Below are 21,177 nucleotides of genomic sequence, written 5' to 3'. Positions count from 1 at the left end.
ACAGGAGCTTCACATATGGAGGGTTACCCTTAGGGCTGGTGCAGCGTTGTCACTAACAGAACAAATGGAGGCAGCACGGGAACCCTTTCCTCCTTCTACAGCCATTCTGGGTACTGCAGGCAGACAGGAGAGGAGGCCGTTGTCTTCAGAAGGTGTGTTGGTAGTTTGAAGGCTCCAGATCTGCTTTGGGGTCAGGAGGAGGGGGCCACTATGGGTCCTCTGGCCCTTCAGCATGGGTCATTGGTGGTCTTTATGATTTTTCTTTTTTATGGTTTAGGTATTTGTTTTTTCATTTGGTTTTTCTCTGTGGCTTTTTCATAAATGAGGGAGGTTATTTGGTGGCGGAACTGGTAAAAGGAAGGGAATCTCCAGTATCTGGCAAATAGAGAACCTATTTTGAAGGGGGTGGGATGTTCAAGGACGATGAGGACTGAAAGCGTTTCAACACAGCCGGGCGGGCCACTGGACACTTGTCTTTGTTCTTCCCTTTGTTCTTTTTGCGCCAAGTGGCTAAATGGTTATCCCCAGATCACCAGGAGAAGAAGAAAAGAAGAAAACAACACAAAACAGCAAATAAATGAATTGAAGAACAACAAGTGACTCTACATTGGCTAAATGTACTTGGGAAATCAGAATCCTGTCCAGCCCAGGAGAGATGGAAACAATCCCCATGGCACAACCAGAATCAGGACTTGGTGAATGATTTTGGCTCTGACTCCATCTAATTAATTCAGTGGCAAACTTGTGCCAATGCTTTACTTAGCAAGTGAGGAGAAGTCTATATTGCTCTAGGAGATGATGCATTAGATCATTTTTCAATTTCAATGTGTTAAATTTTGAAATACGGATGTTTATTAATTTAGGACTTGGGTTTTGTCACTCATTCTTTTTTGAAAATGTTTTTATTGATTTCAGAGAGAGGAAGGGAGAGGGAGAAAGAAATACAAAGATCAATGATGTTTCTATCATTGATCAGCTGCAACCTGCATGTCCTGTCCTGGGAATTGAGCCCACAGCCCAGGCACGTGCCCTGACCAAAACCAAACTGTTATCTCCTGGGTCATGGGTTGATGCTCAACCAACTGAGTTACACCAGCTGGGCTTACTCATCCATTTTTATGACAGGTTTCCTGACACCTTGGCTCACACACCCTAACTCCTGCTCCTGTTCAAAGACTTTGGAACACTTAATGGTATGTTTCTGCAGTAAAATGGGCTATCTCAACTACTCACTAAAATATTTTTTTTGGAAATCCTCACTGGAGGGTATTTTTCACATTGACTTTTAGAGAGAATGTGGAAGGGCGAGAGTAGGTGGAGATAGAGAGAGAAACATCTATGTGAGAGTTTCACATCCACTGGTTGCTCCTCGCATGAATCCCAACTGAGGACCGGGATCAAACCTGCAACCGAGGCACATGGCCTTGACCAGGAATCAAACCCGTGCCCCTTCATTCTGTGGGTGGGCGCTCTATCCACTGAGCAAAATCCGGCCAGGGATAACTAATAATTATTTTTAAAAAATATATTTTATTGATTCTTTACAGAGAGGAAGGGAGAGGGATAGAGTCAGAAACATCGATGAGAGAGAAACACGGATAAGCTGCCTCCAGCACATTCCCCACTGGGTATGTGCCCACAACCAAGGTACATGCCCTTGACCGGGATCGAACCCAGGACCCTCGAGTCCGCAGGTTGGGCTCAATCCGCTGAGCCAAACCGGTCAGGGCACTAATAATTCTTATACATGTAACATAACCTCTTATAGAAGGATACCTTTGAAAATAATGGAAGTACCTACCTCTGCCAAAATGGCTAGGGCTCTACCACTTTTTGATGACAAAACACTCTCAACATCAAGAATGATTCCCGTTCAGCTCTGGTTTTGCTCTGTGGACAGAGCACAGGCCTGTGGACTAAAAGGTCCCAGGTTTGATTTATGTCGAGGGCACATGCCTGGGTTGCAGGCTCCAACCCAGTAGAGGGCATGCAGGAGCAGCCAATCAATAATTCTTTCTCATTATTGATGTTTCTATCTCTGTCCCTCTCCCTTCCTCTATGAAATCAATAACAATATATATTCAAAAAGAATTATTCCTGTTTAGATCAATACGCATCCTCTACTCTAAACCTCCACTTCATGACCTTTAAATTATAGTCTGACAATTGGTCTAATGTTCTGAGCATGTCATGTGCATGATCATAACTGATTCACCAGATTTCTGATTGAGGATTCAAGTTCATACATAGAAGAACCTCCGTTACTTCTTTCCCCCATCGCCACCTGCTGACCACAGCTCACACCACAGGATGAGGACCCACTACTCAATGCTGGGGCCACAGGCTGGTTCAGCATCTTCAGAGACCAAAGCAGCTTGAACTGCAGGCAGTGCTCACAGGGGTTAAAGTTCAGGCACCATGATCTGTCAGACCCAGGTTGGGATCCCAGCTCCAACACTTATTCTCTGGGCCAGGGCTTCACCCTGTCAATCCTCACTTTCCCAGCTCTGAAAAGGGGATAGGGATCATGCCTACCTCACCCGGCAGTTAGGACTAAAGGTGGTAGATAAAGCGGGTCAAATCCCTAAAGTGGACTGAGCCCAGGAAGCACCATTGCACGGCTGCCATTACTATTACTTACCACTCACCTGCTCATTCATGCATCCAAATGACAGTTTGGATCTGTCAAGCATTTTTTTTCTCTGAAAGGTTTGCTAACTCAATTAGGCTAATTATATTCATTAAGGCAATTTATACAATAACAGAAGTTGAGGTAATAAATGTCACAACATTTAAGGATCCAGTATGAAAACATCAGGCTAAAGAACCCGTCTAGATAAAGCAAATGTTAATAAGCTTCATTATCATTTACCTGCATGTGAGCATTTGACCTAATTCACCTGCTGTAAAGACTGGGAATGCACGCATTAGTCCCCAAACAGTGGGCATGTGTGTGCACACTTCGTTTTTGCATCTCCAGTGACACACCAAAAGTTAAAGTGGTGAATGCCACCCAGAAAGGCTTGTGCACATGTCACACTCAGAAGGAGGCTTGTCACCCTCCCTAGATCTTGTCAGGTACTGTAATGCCAGCCGCTGCGAGCTCATGAGTCTCAGGCTTGGCCCTGGTCTTCAGAAGGCTCTAGTGTCTGCGTTAACTCTATGGAGATCCGCACTGTACATCCCAGGACCTACCAACTATATGTGATGGGCAAGGCTCCTTATGCTAGCAGAACTACATTGTTCTGGGAAAAAAGTGTCCAACATTGACAAGGGTTTATATTTTATATTTGGTTGTTCACATACCTAAGGGAAGGCACACCCCCTTCCGGCTCCGACACTCTTGTGCACACCCAGCACACCATCTCCTTGGTGCTGCCCTGCCCATGGAGCAGACCTGAGATCCTCCCCTTTATTTTCCACTTACAGCTCAGTCACCCCTCTTACATTTTGGAGGTGGTGCGCTGGGGGCATCTTGCTCTTCCACCCAGTATGAGCATGATGGGGTGGCCTCCAGGGGCCCAGGAGGGCTGTCTCGGGTTCGCTGTGTTGGATCTCCAGAACCGTTGTTTTTGGGTTTGAAGAATTTGATGAAGGATCTGGCTCGAGTCCACCACTTTTTCCTACAGGAAGTAGAGGTTTAGGACATTACCAACCCTCAATGTCCCTCCAGATGGGCAAGTGGCTGTTCATTTGGGGTTCAGACGGATGGTGCTCTTCTCCAGCACCACCATGTTCATATGTGGGTCTCAGGAGGTGGAACACTATTGGCAGTGAATTCACACAGACCCAGGGATGGTAGAAGCATTCATTGTGGCAGAAACCCACACTAGCCTCTTAGGAAATGGAACTTCAAATACAACAATCAGGTTCATCACTGGCCCTAATCAGAGTGCCGACAGGATTACAACCAATCGATGTGTCTCTCCCACTGATGTTTCTCTCCCCTGCCTCTTTCCTTTCTACTTTCTCTAAATATCAATGAAAAAATGTCCTCAAGTGAGGTTAAGAAAATAAAAAGAAATAAATGAAAACAGTGAATTTAAAGGGTAAGTAAAACATTGCAGCTAACTGGAAATGGGGGCATTTGAATAGAATAAGAACTACATGTGGGTTGTAATCCTGGCTCTGCCACAGACCGGCACAGTGCTTTCACAAATTGCTTAATTCCCTCATAGATGCCTCATTTCCCTGTCAACAGAAGGGTCAGGCAGAAGGTAGAAGATTCTGTGGTTCTGAGATTTCAACAGAGAGGTCTTACAGGATTCATGGTGATATGACCTCTAGGCTGGGCTGGGACAGGACAATCTGAAGGCCCAGCTCATGGGGCTCAGACCCGCACCAGAGGAAGCCCTGCTGTATGGAGCAGACCAGCAGTCTTGGGGACAAAGACGGCCCGCCACCAGGGCTGATAAACTGCAAGAAGGGAACGTGTTTGTGAACCACCCTGGGGTCCAGAGACTCCAGAGGAATGTAGGGAATACTTAGAGGTCCCTGTAATTGAAGACCCTGGGTGCTAGGCAGGTGTCTGGCCCATGATTCCTTCCCAAAACAGAAACATGGTTTTCTAGGTCCTGAAACCTGGAGACACAAACTGAGAGTCCTGCTTTAGTGGCTTTAAACCACAGACTCTCTGCCCCTTTAACAGGCTCATGACCAGCTGGTCTTCGCCATCCCTCCTAGGATAACCCTGAGTATGGAGGGCGGGACCAAAAGAAACTCTAAATTCTTTCAGTGCTGGGAGAGACATGCACACAGGGGACCGGCCATAGAGAGGAAGATGGGGGCCCCACAAACTGGCCACTGCTGTAGATGGCTACAGCTTTCCCCACTCGTGAAAGAGCCAGCTTTCTGTTCTGTGCTTAAGTTATTGCCATTAAATCAAACTCACTTTTGTGGAACAGGACCCCAAGACTCATAGGAACCCACAAGTGTTTCCTCTTGCTCTTCTATGATTGTCGGTAAGAAATTTACATTTTCCCTGTAAATAGACGAGAAAGAAAAACAATCTGGTTTTTAAAATAAAACATGTAAATCGACTCATCTGCCCAGCGTGGGACCAGGCTCAGAAGGGCCGGCATTTTCCTAGGATTCAGACAACAGGGTGCTCATGGCCTTACTGATTTCTGACTCGGGAATATGGGGATGGAAGCACGTGACGTGGGTCCGGGAACCCTAACACGTCGAGGAGACCTGCCGAAGCACCGAGGATCAGGCTGAACGTCATCTCAGGAGAGCAAGCCCTGAACCATGTGAAACTCAGGTTGGGAAATCCGTGGGCCTTGACAGCTCAGACCCCGGTTTCCTTGCTGGAAAATGAGTCCTCAGGATCAAGGCAGCTGCTCAGACTCTGTCGGTCATGAAGCTGCTGAGGTCCCACTAATACGAGGAAATTTCCACCAGTTCATCATGAAGTAAGCACCCCGTTAGAAGTGATGGCTTTCAAACGGCTGGACACCGAACCTGCTCTGCTCCCAGCGTCCTTGGCACTGTGTTGTTCACGGCCGTGCTGCTTGGCTTTATGCTAGATTGCTTTCCTGTCTGGCTCTGACCAAGCCTGCACCCCTGGGTGCACAAACTCACAGAAGGCAGGATCTACAACCCTCCCAGGACTGGGGAAGACTCCGCTCAGAACAGGCTCAGCAAGCCTGCCAACTCCATAGCCTCCTGCAGACACCGGATAATGCAAAACCATACTCAGATACCCCCTGGATACCAGGCCCTGACTCTTCTAGTTGGTACCTGCCTAACCTCTGCTGGTAATTTTGACCTCCTGTGTCACAGACAGTCAACTCAGGCCACAGTCATTTCTACCCCAAAACTACAGTGTGGCTTTCCATGTAAACCATCCTGGGTAGGTGGCTAACCACCTGTAGATGCGCAGATGAATCTGAGAGGACAATAAAGCAGCACTGTGACCCCAGGGACTTGGACAGTGCCCCCCGTGGTCACTGGGACCATGTCCCTCTGTCCTACATAGCCAGCCATTCCTGATCACAAAGAAGGACAGTTCAGCAGCATAGCACGGAGGGGGGAAGACTACCCTGGACCCACCAGAGGCATCTCGGGTTACATGACTTCCAACCACAAGGTTTCCAACACCAAGGCTCTTCCTCCTGCCCTCCTTTCTGGCAGCTTCCTGGGCCCTGTAGAACAGCTTCCCATCAACACTTACTTCCCAGCGGATCCAACTCATTAGCCTGGTGTGGATGCCTTCTACAGCTGAGCGCTGCCTGATGCAGCCTTCCCTCCTGCCACTGCCTGCACCGTCCCTGCACCCAGACTACCCATGCTCCATCTCATGTCCCCCCACTGGCTAGACCTATCCCCATCTGGGTCAGCAGCAGAACCCCAACTCCCACCACCAGGCCTCCTTCTCGGCCTCTATGAAGCTCCTCAACATCTGTCTGCTGTGCACACAGCTCTGCTCACTTCCTATCACTCCAACTACTTCCTGGCCACCCGGTAACTAGTTCTGTGCACCTCACAGGGCCTTCCCAAAGCCAGGAATGTGTCTTGTCCACAGAGGAAGGAAAACCATGGTGCAGCAACAACCCTCTGCCCAGCTCATTAAGGGAAAACACATAGAAAGGCCTCCGCCTGCAATCTGAATCTCTTCCCTGGGCACCACTCTTTACTGCCATCATATTTTTTAAACTGAACTGAATTCCAAAGGCAGATTAAGAACCATCTGGTAGTGGGCAGTATCTTTCAAAAGCCAACCACCCCTACTTGCAGAACTCTAGGACCATTCCAGGGAAAATGATAGGAGGATGCAATGGGAAGGTGGTGTGTCCCCTTCCCTTGGGACACCAGTGCACCAGGGGGCTCTCTGCCCAGCATCTTGAGGCCTAGGCGTGGACTAGAAAGAAGGACCCCTTTGTTGACAGGTCAGCCCACACCCCTTAAATGCGCCGAGTCTTGCCTTCCTCATTCTCTTTTAGAAGCTTTCTGTTCCTCCTGGCCAATGTCTGAATCTTCCTCTTCAGCTTAACTTTTTCTTCTTGGAAGTTCTCCTTCTCATGAGAGAGCACCTACATGAGAAGATGCAAAACCATTATCAGATACCCCCTGGATACCAGGCCCTGACTCTTCTAGTTGGTACCTGCCTAACCTCTGCTGGTAATTTTGACCTCCTGTGTCACAGAGAGGTCAACAATGTCTCACATACCATGCGCCCCTGTGATTCCACTGAGGGGAATCTGTTCCCAAAAGAAGAAAAAGGCCACATGCTCAAAGGTGGTCATTTCGGTATGATCTACGACAATGGGAATGACCAACACAATCAATGACATGTGGATGGCCAAGTGTCCCGTCCAATCAGGGAACCACAGCCCTCCTGTGGCCACTGAGCACTGAAAACGCAAGCGGTCTGAGCTGCAATGAGCTGCAACTGCAAAATAGACAACAAATTCTGAGGCCTTAATCACAATCTTGCAAAACAATGTAGAACATCTTGTTAATAAGCTGCCCCACTGGTGAGGTTCAGTTGGTTGAGCATCCTCCCAGCACCAAGAGGTCTCTGGTGCGATTCTTCGTCAAGGACCATGACCAGTTGTGGCATTGATCCCCAGTAGGGAGCCTGCAGGAGGCAGCCCATCAAGGATTTTCTCTCTTCATGGACGATTCCATCACTCTCTCCCTCTCCCTTCCTCTCACTGATATCCATAAAATGAAATAAAACATATTTAGAAATGTATTCTTGTTTCACAGACATAAAAACACACAGGAGCAGGGGTTGGATATGAATATGTATGACTGAAGTTGGACTGCTTCTGCTCTAGAATATCATCCCTGTTGCTGTAGCAAAAAAGTCTCAACTTTTGGCATCAGACAAACTGGGTTGCAACCCACAACTTAAGAGCAATGAGAATGGGAACCCCAGCTCACAAAATCATTGGGAGAATTAAATGAGAGGACATGGGTGAGCAAAGAGCAAAGTTCTCAGCCGAGGGTTCGGAAATGAAACAGTACTTGACTGTTTCCATGCACCGCCCCGACCTTTCAAAAACAAAGCTCAGGTGTAAGGTGTTTTCTAACTCAATCGCACCAGTCATGGGGTTTGTCCCCTTCAAATGCCTCTGGCTTCCTCTCGGCCTCTGTGTGACATTCACATACGGTCTTTGAGCAAAGAAGCCAATGAGGACCCATTGCGAACTGGCTGAGCCAAGGCTGTCGCTCAGGGCACACGCAGGGGGTCCTGACCCCACCAGCCCAGGCCTCACCTCACACTGGCTGCTCAGCTTCTTCAGCGAGATTTCCATCCTGTGCAGGTCCTCCTTGGCCCCTTTGTACTGGGCCTGCCAGAGCATCACTTCCTGCTGCAGGACCTCTGGGGAGCTTTGCATCACTTTGCTCTGGGTGTGCAGCTCCTTCGGCTCTGCAATCATCAGCTGGTTCCAGAAGTTGACTCTGGGGGTGGAGAGCCACAGGGCCAAGGGCTGAGGAGCACTCCCAGCTTCTGACCCAGGTGTGCACCTTAATCAAAACCACAACCTCTCTGGGCCTCTGTTTTTCCCGTGTGTAAATGAGGGTGGAACAAACTTAGTGGATTTCAAACTGTGTCCATTGGGGTTCTAGAATGCTAGCGCAGCTGCCCACTGTGGGCTGGGGGAGAGAGGACAGGCAGGCTCGGACACCACTTCAACAGAGCACCCTATGAGAATCCTTCCCATGGAAGGCTTTGGCAGACCTGCTGACTTGGAACAAAGGGTTCTTTGACGAAATACTTTTGAAATACATGGAATCAGAACATTTTTGCTGTAAATTTATATGTCTTTGTCCATCACTTCTCCCCAATTCCAAGCCCTTTCTTATTTCCTCTCCTGAGACAAATAACGTATGAGATTGGAGAGTATTATGTAAATCCACAGAAATCATCATCATCGTCATCTTAACTGCTCAATTGAGTATCAGGGGGCAGATTTATACCAGAAAGCTCACATGACCAGAAGCTCATGGACTCACTTTGAACACAGATGTGCCCTGTTTGGTGCACATCATCTGTATTTTTCCATTTAAATTAATTAGTTCAACAATATTTAAAAATTTTTAAGTGTCAGGTCAACATTCAGGTATCTATCTTCTCAGGTGGTGGGGAGAAAGCATAAACAAAAGGTGCTGGCAGGCATGACTCAGTAGTTACAGCATGACCCATGTACAGAAGGGTCATGGGTTAAAGTATCATTCAAGGGAACAGACCTGGGTTGCCGGTTTGCTCCCCCTTGTAGCTTGAGTGTGTGCTACAGATATCCAATAGATGTGATGGTCTCACATGGATGTGTCTCTCCCTCTCCCCTTCTCCTTCCCTCCCTTTCACTCTCTGTAAAAGTCAATGGAAAAATTATCATGTTGTAAGGATTTTTAAAAAAAGATTATAAAAAGAATAACCTGGCAGCCTGGGCCTGCCTCTCGACAGGCAGCCCTCAGGGGGTGTGTATTCTCCACGAGGGTCTGATCTAACACTGACACTCCTTCCCCCACCTGCTGGACCTGCCTGGCCACTGAGGGCACCTGAGTTTATAACCCCCAATACATGTTAGAACAAGGCTGTGGGAAGGAAGGCTTCATATGGACATGCCTCTGGGTTGAGACAAGACCTGGAATTGATTCCTGACAGGCTCGCTAACTAGGAGCATGAACTTGAACAAGTTATTTAATCTCTCTGAGCTTCTTCCCTCATCTGTGGTTTTTTGTTTTGTTCTGTTTTGTTTTGTTTTGTTTTAAGAGATAACTGTAGTGCAGTCAATTCTCATGATTTTTGGTATAAAGTTCTATCAAGCCACTGCGAACACTCAGTTAATGGATACTGGAAATGTACCCGCCGGTTCGTGTGAGTCTTTGGCCACATTTTTGTCAACCGACCAAGTCATCAAGACACCTCCTGTAATATACTCACAGCCAAGTGCACCATACCCTGGACTAAAAGGAACCTCACGTGCTACCCCTCTTATTCCCCAAAAGGCCCAGTGCAGCCTTGAACTTGGGGACACTAGATAGCACTTCAGCAATCCATTTGGGGGGCATTTCAAACAATGACATCACCACCAAAAAGCAGGAAAATAGAAATCCTTGGCACTCAATGGACCATAAAAGGGTCACTGGTTTGCAGTGTGAAAGTTGAAAAAGGCAGGAGACAAAGGTCTTTTTCAACCTCATCTGCAAATGTGCCCATCAGGCGACTCCTGTCTCTTGCAATCTGGACAGTCCCATGAAAAGCCATGGTTATAATTTGTTGGTTTAAGTGCTTTTCAGTGAGGAGGTGAGTTCACCAGTAGACAATGCGTGAATGCCAAAGACCAAGAGTCTCTCCCTCATGGGATGGCTGGTATTAGAGGATGGAGGAGTCCACGCCCAATACAATCATCACCATCATCAAGGTGAGAGGGGAGGTCATCCACATGTAGACAATGCAGGATCCCAGTGTTGCTATCCTTCCATCCCAGCCACTATCTGGCTTGCCTTTACCTTGTGACCAACCAGCTGTGACCATGACAGGGTTGGGAAAAATATACCATTACCAGGAGACTCGCTTGAGCTTAGGTCAGTGGGTGCTGAGTGAGTTGTTCTGAATGTAACCTGGCAGATGCCACTGCAGGGGGTGAAGGCGGTTACCTCTCCTCCTGTGGCAGCCTCTCTTCCTGGGCAGCCTGCTTCAGAGCCTCTCTTTGGGTGCTCACTAAGTCCCTCAGCTCCTGTATTGCTGCCTCATGTTGGAGCTGGTCCTGCTCCCTGAAGAGGGAAACAAACCCGCTAGGCACCCACACACAGGAGAATGCACAGCCTCTGTGAGCGGCTTCTCTCTGCAGAGCTTAGGGCTGCGGTAATGGGCAGGAGTCTCCTCCAGCCCCAGAGCTAAGTGTCTCTCTTCCCACCCAACACGTCTGCAGGGTCCCTTCCCGTCCCTGTCTCAGCAGCCTCTCTCCATGAGCCCGCTGGGAACACCAACACTGTTTTCTGAACTTCACACCCTTCTCACAGAAACCAGCACATATTCAGGGAATTCCACCCACATGACAGCTGACCTCCCACCGCACCAGGGCCTGGTGCGCACTCTGCCCAGATCCAGAACAGCCTCCCTATGCTGAGTCAGGCAGCGTGGGGGCCAGAGGCCTGCCCATTGGGGACCACGCAAATGCCAGGGTCCATTGGCACATAGGCACATGCACATCCACTCAGCCTGTTCCTCCAGGCACCTCCAGTCCAGCACTTACCTTCCCCTCAGGTCCCCCTCATCTCCCCCTCAGTTCAGCGCTTTTATTTTCTTCCTGTCTCAGTGTTTATAAGGTCATGGATTAAGTACATTCCAACCATTGGTGACCACCCTACTGCAGGGCAGAAACTGAGAGTCTCACTCCCCACTGAGTCAACGGGATGAGGCTTGATACCCAGGAAACATGTGCTGGGGAACGAAGGAGTGAGGGTCCCACTCAGGCGTCAAGTGAAATGAACACAGACGCACCAGCCTGTGCTGCAGGCACCTCCACCTCCCACCCTGTAGCCCTGCTGCAGACAGACCAAGGGCTCCAGCTCTCTGTGCACCAGCAAACACTACCTAATAACACAGGAGGTCTATCTAGCAAGGAGCTACCAGTAGAATGACAATGAAACACTCCTTCAGAGCCAGTGAGATGCCACTTGCACAAACCTTCCCCATGTGAGCAGACATTAAGAATATCATGGAAATATCCAAGATGGCGGCATAGGTAAACACTGGAGTTTGCTGCCTCACACAACCACTTCAAAAATACAACTAAAAGATGGAACGGACATCACCCAGAACCACAGGAAGGCTGGCTGAGTGGAAATTCTACAACTAGAGGAAAGAGAAAAGCATACCGAGACTCAGAAGAGATGTGGAAGTAAAATACTAAGGTAAAGAGGTGCACGTGGAGCGGGCTGGCAGCTGAGGGCACAGTTGTCTTTCTCAATCGAGAGGGAGTCTCAGGCTCTGAGCTCCAGTTCCTAGGGAGTCTCTGGGGACCAAGACTCATACGGGAGAAGTGGGACTGTCTGGCATTGGTCAGAACTCGAGGGCAGCTTTCTCTCGTTGGTACTTGCAGCAATTGCTGGGACACTGAGAATCAGGGAATCTGAAGGCAGGACTGAGAGCAGCCATAACTGTTCGCACTGCCCACCCAGTTGATGCCCTGGGACCTGCCCCGCCCAAGCCTTGCACAGAGGCATTTGCTGGATAGGCTCAGGCAGAGGCTAGATTAGCACCTCCCTAGAGCTTCAGAACAGAAGTTCTCCCACTGCAGACACAGCTGATTCTCACAGCCAATTGGCCTGGAGGCCAATCCCTCCCAGTGTTACCTACAACAATCAAGGCTTAACTACAACAAGACAGTGCACAAAGACCACAAGGGTGTGCACCAAGAGTGTCCTCCTCAAGTAATTGGGGAGGCTGAACCACTGGGCCAGGGGTGGGCAAACTTTTTGACTCCAGGACCACAATGGGTTCTTCAACTGGACCGGAGGGCTGGAACAAAAGCATGGATGGAGTGTTCATGTGAACTAATATAAATTCAACGTAAATATCATTACATAAAAGGGTATGGTCTTTTTTTTTTTTTTTAGTTTTATTAATTTAAAAGGGGCCATATCCAGCCCTCAGACCGTAGTTTGCCCATGGCTGCACTGGGCCCTAGAGGACACTTAGCACAGGAAACCACTTTATCAACACAAGGAAGCATAAAACATGCGGAGACAAAGAAACAGGACACAAATAGCAGAAATGGAGGAAAGCAAACTGCCGGCTTTAGAGTTCAAAACCACACTTTTAAGGTTTTTCAAGAACTGTCTAGAAGCCGCCGATAAATTTAGTAAGACCCTCGAAAAGACTGGTGAGAATGCCTATAAATGTAGTGAGATCCTCAAGAAATCTAGCAAGACCCTCGATGTTGTGATACAGTACCAACTAGAAATTAAGCATACACTAACTGAAATAAAGAATATTGTACCGACTCCCAACAGCAGACCACAGGATCACAAGAATCAAGTCAAAGATTTGAAATATGAAGAAGTAAAAAACACCCAACTGGAAAAGCAAAATGAAAAAAGAATCCAAAAATAAGAAGGTGGTGTAAGGAGCCTCTAGGACAGCTTCAAGCATACCAACATCCGAATTATAGGGGTACCAGAAGAAGAGATATAGCAAGATATTGAAAACCTATTTGAAGAAATCATGACAGAAAACTTCCCCTACCTGGTGAAAGAAATAGACTTCCAAGTCCAGGAAGCGCATAGAACCCTAAACAAAAGGAATCCAAAGAGGACCACTCCAAGACACATCATAATTAAAATGCCAAGAGCAAAATACAAAGAGAGACTCTGAAAAGCAGAAAGAGAAAGAAAGTCAGTTACCTATAAGGGAGTACCCATACAACTGTCAGCTGATTTCTCAACAGAAACTTTGCAGGCCAGAAGGGAGTGGCAAGAAATATTCAAAGTGATGAATGCCAAGAACCTACAACCAAGATTACTTTATCCAGCAAACCTATCATTCAGAATTGAAAGTCAGATAAAGAGCTTCACAGATAAGAAAAAGCTAAAGGAGTTCATCACCACCAAACCAGTATTATATGAAATGCTGAAAGGTATCCTTTAAGAAGAGGAAGAAGAAGAAAAAGGTAAACATACAAATTATGAACAACAAATACACATATATCAACAAGTGAATCTAAAAATCAAGTGAATAAATCACCTGATGAACAGAATGAAGGGGTGATTATAATAGAATCAGGGGCATAGAAAGGGAATGGACTGACTATTCTTGGGGGGAAACGGTGTGTGGGTTGCGGGAAAAAACTAGACAAAAATTGCGCATCTATGAATGAGGACAGTGGGTGGGGAGTGAGGGTGGAGGGTGGGGTGGATACTAGGTGGAGGGCAGTTATGGGGGGGAGGAGGAAGAAATGCAATAATCTGAACAATAAAGATTTAATAATAAAAAAAGAGGGAAAAAAGAATATAATGACACTGTTATAACCACATCATCGGGCTTGAAGGCAACTGGTGAGGGGTGGGCACCACACAAGTCTCCCCTCATTACTCAGCTAGGAGCATTCCCACAGGGCTAGCACCACATGCCCCACAGAAGCTCACTAAGCATCACGGGAGTTTGGGATGGGTGCAGGAGGAGGCAGAGAGGGGGATGCCAAAATGCAGAAGATGCTCATTCTGGCTGGAAGGAACAGAGTCTGGTAGGAGCAGATGTCTTGGCACCCCCCAGAGGATGGAGCACTTGGAGGATAAAGGGGGTGGAAAGCCCTGTGTAGTCTACAGGAAGCACTGGGTTAGTGAATAAATGAATGTCATGGCCCCCACACTCACGGCAGCAGCAGGCACCCTCAGCAGGCTCCCTGTGATAGAAACTCCCTGCACCTCAGCTGCTTAAACTACTGAAGACCCCACGTTTGCTCAGTGTTTTTGAGGAGGATTCAAAGGAAATGCTGTGAGCAGGGGTGTCTCACAAGCATAGGAAGTGGACAACAGCTCTCTCCTGTGCTGCCCCAAGTGTGGGAGAGGCTCTCTTTAGCCATATCTCTCCCCCTCTCTCCTCACTTGGTATCCTGTGCACATCAGACCTCCCACAAGCTCTGTATGCCACTGCACCTGCCCCAGGACCCGGAGCAATCTGGGATCTGCTGGAGCAGGAGCTCTGCGACGTTGGTTGACTGCACGCACACAAAGCCCTGATCTGGCAGAAGCTCAAAGTTGAGATTTGTGCATGTCAATGGACATCAATTTTACCTTAAAAAAAGGAGTATGGAGGTGGAGAGTCAGAGGTAAAGATGACATGAGATGGGCACAGTATCGAAGTACTGATGTCGTGGATGAGTACCTGGGAATCACACTATACAATTCTGCACATTCCCATATATTCAAAAGTTTCCAAATTTAAAAGTTAAAAAAACACACAGAGAAGCCCAGACTTTGAGACTTTGAAAGAGAAGAGGCCTGGAAGCTGGTGAGGCACATCCCTGTACATCGGAAGCTGTGGTGAGCGCCCCCTCCTTGTTCTTGGTTGAGAGAGAAGAGGAAGAGGGGGCAGGAACCCCAGGGGAGCACTGACCCCAATGCTGACACATCGTTTCCCTGAGCCGGGATCAGGTGGGCACACCATCCTCCCCTGGGGGACCCCCCTGCCCCTCAGCCTCCAGCTGGACCCACCCCACATCGCATAGGGGGGAGTTCCATTCACTTCTCTTCCCTGTGAAGCAGCAGATCCAGAGGAACTATGAGGGACCAGAGCAAAGGGGGACAGGAGCCTGGAGAGCTCGCTAGTCACCCTGACAGTTGACGGCACCCACCTACGCCTGAACGCCTTGCTCTCTATTTCTAGGGAACGATGCAGCAGGGTCTTGTAGCGGCTGTGTTCATCCAGGAGGGCCTGGTACTGTACTTTATTGATGGTCTCCATCTTCTGGGTCTTTTCTTTTTCTTTGTGGAGTAGCATCTCCCACTTTTCTTTCTGCAGATCGAAAGACCCAGCCCCTGTGAAAGTCTGTTTCACAGAGTGAAACCTCTTACCTCATAGAACAATTTAACAGGCTTTTTCTCAAGGATGAACCTTCCTGCCCACTTCTTGGGGAGGTACAACAGCCACTGCCAAGGCTGGCAGAGGGGGAAGCCTCGTCCCTGGGTAAAATCAATGAGCAGCTGCCCCAGTGCTGGGATGCCTTCCCTGGGACTTGTGGTAGTGCCAGGCAAATCCACGCTGGAGGTTTGCCAGGGTTCTCAGGGTGACCTTGGACAATGGAGCAGGATCATTCTTTGTCCTGCGGGGCTGTCCTGGGGGCTGCAGGACATGGAGCAGCATCCCTGGCCTCCAGGCACCAAAGCCAGAAGCACCACCTGTCTCCTCCCCCAAGTCCTGTCAATAAAAAACAAGATGGCCAGTGTTCCTGGGCAGAGATACCTGTCCCCATCCTGCTGCTGTGGCTGAGGATTGCTTCTCTGAGCTGCAGCTGAGCGAGGAAACTGTTCACCCAGGAATCACTTATCAATGACCAGGACAGGGCTGTGATCCTGGACACTCCCCATTGTAGGCAGGGGCACCAGGGGAGGCACAAGCTCTGGGGGTGCCTACCTGAATGGCTCTGTCCACCTTCAGGGTGTCAACTTCATTGAGCAGCTGCTCTAGGGCTTTAACGAGCTCCTCAGTGAGGGTCTCCCACTCCTGGCTGCTGTTCTTCTCCTTCAGGAGTTCCATCTCCAACTGTTCCTTCTGCAGAGACAAAGACCCAGCCATGAAGGGGTCTATCCGTGGTCCTATACACATGTGCGTGGCTTCCATGACTGCTTCCCTCTCAGGCCCGCTCTGTGCTTTCTAACAGGGCGCTGCTTTCCTTTCAGTAAACACTATGTGCTCAGACCATTTACCTTCGCTAACTCATATGATCCTCAAAACACCTACAGGGGGCACATCATTAACCCAATTTCACAGATGAAGATGAAGGCAATGGGGCACAGACACGTCCATAGTGTCCACTCACTCTGCTGCACCGACATGTCTTGCTGCCTCGGACTCTGTTCCATGAGGACTCGTGTCCCGCTACCATAACTGGTGCTGCCCTGCATTCTGCATTTCTCCCAGTTTCACATCCACACCAACACCTGGGTGCACCACCTAACCACCTGCTTGCACGTATGTTCTGTACACCACCCACCGATACCTGCTTCTGGAGCTGCTGGTTCTCCTCCTGAAGCTCCGTGCACCTCAGGCTGCTGTCCTGCTGGGCCACGGAGGCACCCCGCATCTCCTGGAACACGCCCTGGAGGGTCTGGTTTTCTAGGATACGGTTGGAGGCTAAGGAGTAAAGTTGAGTCAGAGCCCACATTGCATGGCCTGGGCTTCCACTCTCTGCCCCCGGCCCCAAGACAACCACCACCCTGGGCCGTAGATTGGAGGGACCTGGGACGGTTGGCTGGGTCCCCTCAATTTTTCACAGGCTGCTGTTGCTGTAGGCACCTGAGTGTTCCTCAGGCCATTATGGCCCCTCTGCTGGCTCAGCTGGGGCTTGGTAAGGAAGCAACCCAGAGCTTAAAAAGAAAGAATGTGATGGTGGAGAGGCCAATGCAAAACCTCAACTTGGTACAACTGCTGGAACCACTATTTACCAAGTTCTAACCTGGCCATCAAGTCATGGATTTCAGAGAGTAACAGAGATGGCAAAGATATGGAGTTTTCTGTGCCAGCCCTCAAGGTGATGGGGGTCTGGGTGGCTCAGCTCAGGGTATGGGGGCTGTGATAATTGACCAGTACGTCTGCAGGTGGTAGAGGCTCTGAGGCAAGTATGCCCAGTACTTACCATCCCTGGGCAGGGCCTTCAGATTGAGATTTCATTTTGTACTTTTACAATAGCATTGAAAAAATAATTAGAAAGTACATTTAAATGGCTTGAAAAAGTCTAAGCGAGATCAAAACATAAGGTAAGGACAGAAGAAGGCAGATTTCCTCCTTTGCTTTTACACAGCTTGAACACAGAACAGAAAGAGGAGCACATACCAGGGAAGAACGGGAGTTCTCAGCCCCTTTCTGCCACACACAGGTACGTGATTTTAGGTAAATGAATGTGTGAGGGGTCAGGGTGCTCCCTCACCTGTCCCTCCAGGGCCACATCCTCAAACCCGGGACCCTACTGACACTGCTCTGCTCCTTTGACTGCACCCAATCTGCTTCCTATTCACCCCCTTGGGGCTGGAAGGACCTAGAGTGGACGCCGGCTTTCACCCCAGCACATGAAGGTGGATGTGATCAGCTCCCACCAAGGAGAGCAGCACAGACCCAAGAAGCCAGAACAGACTGAAGACCCCAAGCAGCAGTCAACTCAGCAGTGGTGCAGATGAACCTTCGTGGCCCAACTCCAGCTCAGCGCACCCCACAGACAAACACACATGCTGTCAACACATGGAAGCACGCCAAGGGCTTCATCCTTACAAGGCTACCAATGACACTAACAGTGGAATACTCCACTAAGTCACAACCTGTGCTCATTCAATGGCACCGTTGCAGCATTCGCTTTAAACATAACAGTTTTATGAATCGGGATGAGCCCAGTCAGTGTGGATTAGCGATAGAGTGCCAACCTATGAACCATGAGGTAATGGTTCGATTTCAGGTCAGGGCATATGCCAAGTTTGTATGCTCCATGCCTTGCATGGGTCAGGCAGGAGGCAGCCAATCAATAATTCTCTTTCATCTTTGATATTTCTCTCTCTCTCTCCTTCTGCCTTCCTCTCTGAAATCTATAAAAATGCATGTTATGAAGATTGGGGTGAAATAAATGTACAACACTGGGTTCACCATTTTAACTATTTTTCAGTGTATGGTTTTGAGCCATTAGATGCATCTCCACTGTCCTGCAACTCACCCAGCCCACCTCCTGACTCACTCAGTGCCTCACCCTGTGGTTCTGTGCTCCTGGGAAATGATTGTGAAGAATCGCCAAGTGCTGCAGTGGAGCTGATGACCAGCCTCATTTCTTCTCCCCTAAAGGCCAGCCCCTCAGAGGCTCTTATGTTGACACAGCATTTTATGGGGAAAAAACAATGGTTGTCTACTGCATACTGTGTTCACATACACCCCAAGAAGCAGATCAAAGGGGGTCTTTTAATTCAACAAGGGTGTTGAGGACAGCCATCTTTATTGGTGCCCTGGTGGCCTGGCACAGCGTAAGGCTTCACTGTCTCCTCTCAGGAGGTACACATAGCAATCCTGTGAGGCAGCTTCATTACCCCATTTTGCAGATAAGAAAACTGAGGTTCAAAAGAGGTCACCTGGCTAACAGTTGGAGGAGCCAGAACTTGAAGCCAGGCCTTTCTGACTCAAGATGCCACCACACCATCCTCACAAAAGTACATTCACACTTTGTTTATGAATGTCAGTTGTACTAGAGTTAGTCCCCACTGGTAAGGCTCCTGCTAGCTAAGTAGCTGAAGTGTGAACACCAAGAAGTATTCAAGGGCACTGACCTCAAAGGGTTCACAAACTACACAGAGGGCCTGAATCAGGGAGACTTCCCAACCCACCAACCTCCCTGATCTCTAAGAGAAACATGAGGTCTGAGAGATCGCTGCCAGCCGGCCCCACTCCTGCCTTCCACCAGGGGTCAGTGGTCCTCCCCATGAACCTGAGCACTTGGCAGTGGTCCTCCCCAGGAACCTGAAGTCCTAGAACAGGGATCCCCATTTGGCCCACACTTGGTCCCAGGAGTGCCGAGATAACAAACCCCAGAAAAAAAAAAACAACTGGCTTCTCACACAGATTCACAGTTCAATGAACTGATTTTAGGTTTGGAACTGATGGGAACCCTTGAAGAGAAGGAATATCCAGGTTCTTTCAACAGTCTCTCCATGATGCTTAGGAATGTTGATCAATATTGGAAAAGCAGCACCTTCCCCCCACCCCAACACGCCCAAGGCCCTCCTGAGCTCTACAGAGATCGAAGCACACCTTCACCTGAAACCTCAGGTGCACATGTGATGTTCTTCAGCACAGGAATTGGCTACTTGTTTGCTTGGTGCACTGCCTGCCCCCAGACCACTTTCCCCTGGCCAACGCCACACCTCCTCTGGGGCTGTGAGGGGGCAAACACAAGCGGGATGGGAAGAGGCCTGGCTCCCCTGAGAAGCCAACATGTAGCAACCCCTGCCCAGGGGGGACAGAGTACAGACTGCACCCATCTGCCCAATTATGAAATGAATGGAGGAAATCATGCCCAGGGTCAGGTAGACTGGAGGTTAGTAACCACTGGGGAAGTCTCCTGCCATCCAGAGCTTTTAATCCCCCACAGACAGATCTAAGACATCCTAAGGGTGCCAGCGTGCTGTCATCTGGAAGCTCCTGGGACTGTCCACATGGGAGCTGAGAAATCTATTACTTTGTAATTCATGTCCTCACGTCAAGGCTGCCAGACCCTTCATGTTCTCCTTGGGGAGAATTTCAATGACACAGTTCCAAATGGCTTTTAAATAAAATCTTATTCCCTTGGGGTGAGGATGAGCTGACAATGAGATTCAGATCCAAGAGCTCAGCTCCCTGGATGAGGAAGCCACATCCAGGCTGACTCCCAGGCACCAGGGGCTGCTACCTACCTTCTGACAGCTGCTCCATCTCCCAGCTCAGGTGGGCAGGCTGGTTCATCCTCTGGACCTGTTCAGCCTTGAGGGCCATGCTGTCCCCCAAAAGCTCCTCAAGAAACCGCTGGGGAATGTGTCCACGATCCTAGTGCAGGAAGAGATGTGGGGTGAGGATGTACCCCGGGGCACCCTCTGGACAGGCCCCACCCCCATGCATCTATCCTCATTCCCCCAGAATGAAGGGCTTCCATACACCTTCTCAATTCCAAAAACACAGCTGCACAGAAGTGACTCCAACACAGAGCCCAGCTGGGAGACCTACAGCCACTAACACACATGCGGACCCAGTGGCCTAGGTGATGAAGACACCCAATGTCTCTTAGTGGTGTCTGAACAAAGGGGCGTACAGCACTGGGCTTTAAAGCAAGGAATATGATGATGGGCAGTTCTGCGGCTCCTTAGCAGGTTTAACATGTCTTGGAAAGGTTTTAGGGACTTCCAAATCACAGCGCAACCCACATGTTAAACACTAGTAGAGACCCTTTTTGCAATAGTCACCCACCTACATCCATCCTTACAGAAAAGCAACACAGCAGTCAGGCCCTATCTGGTTTTGAGGTTTTTTTAAACATTCACTCACACACACACACACACATATTTTAAATAAATAAAATGTATTTTTAATATATATATATCATAGAGAGGAAGGGAGAGGGAGAGATAGAAACATGAATAATGAGAGAGAATCATTGATCGGCTGTCTCTAACAGGCAACCCCTGGGTAAGGTTCCTCCAACCTGGGCATCAGCCCTGGCCAGGCAGGCCTGGTCTGTTTTGAAGACCTTAAATGTTGCCCAGTCCAGTCAAGCCACTGAGCTTAATAAGAAACTCTTCACCATCAGCAGGTCACTATGTCGGCAAAAGCAACAAACCAGTAGCAGAAAGTCAGAGAAGGGCACCACATAAACCTAACAGTGCCCCAATCTGTTGTACATGTGGTACAAGAGGGTCTGACATGTACAGCTACTGATAGGCATGAGATTTCACTGAGCCCATTTCCATAACAAGGAAGGGGTGGGCTAAGAGTCTGTC

At 48.9% G+C, this 21,177-nt stretch overlaps 1 protein-coding gene across 1 annotated transcript in view; it reads right to left on the bottom strand.

Moving 5' to 3' along the window:
• Positions 1-6,905: 6,905 nt before the first annotated feature.
• Positions 6,906-21,177, bottom strand: part of LOC138998591 (protein Daple-like) — a 51,432-nt gene continuing 37,160 nt past the window's right edge. The window contains exons 4-10 of the mRNA XM_070400733.1: positions 20,101-20,230; positions 16,680-16,813; positions 16,094-16,231; positions 15,315-15,508; positions 10,615-10,731; positions 8,226-8,412; positions 6,906-7,034 (exon numbers count right to left, since the gene is read on the bottom strand). Coding sequence (XP_070256834.1) covers positions 6,906-7,034; positions 8,226-8,412; positions 10,615-10,731; positions 15,315-15,508; positions 16,094-16,231; positions 16,680-16,813; positions 20,101-20,230 — 1,029 coding nt within the window. The remainder of the gene's footprint in view (positions 7,035-8,225; positions 8,413-10,614; positions 10,732-15,314; positions 15,509-16,093; positions 16,232-16,679; positions 16,814-20,100; positions 20,231-21,177) is intronic.

Source organism: Myotis yumanensis, unplaced genomic scaffold (genome assembly GCF_028538775.1).
Source record: "Myotis yumanensis isolate MYYU_CA2020_CCGP unplaced genomic scaffold, mMyoYum1.0.hap1 SCAF_20, whole genome shotgun sequence".
NCBI lineage: Eukaryota > Metazoa > Chordata > Mammalia > Chiroptera > Vespertilionidae > Myotis > Myotis yumanensis.
This window is presented reverse-complemented; position numbering and strand designations above follow the sequence as displayed.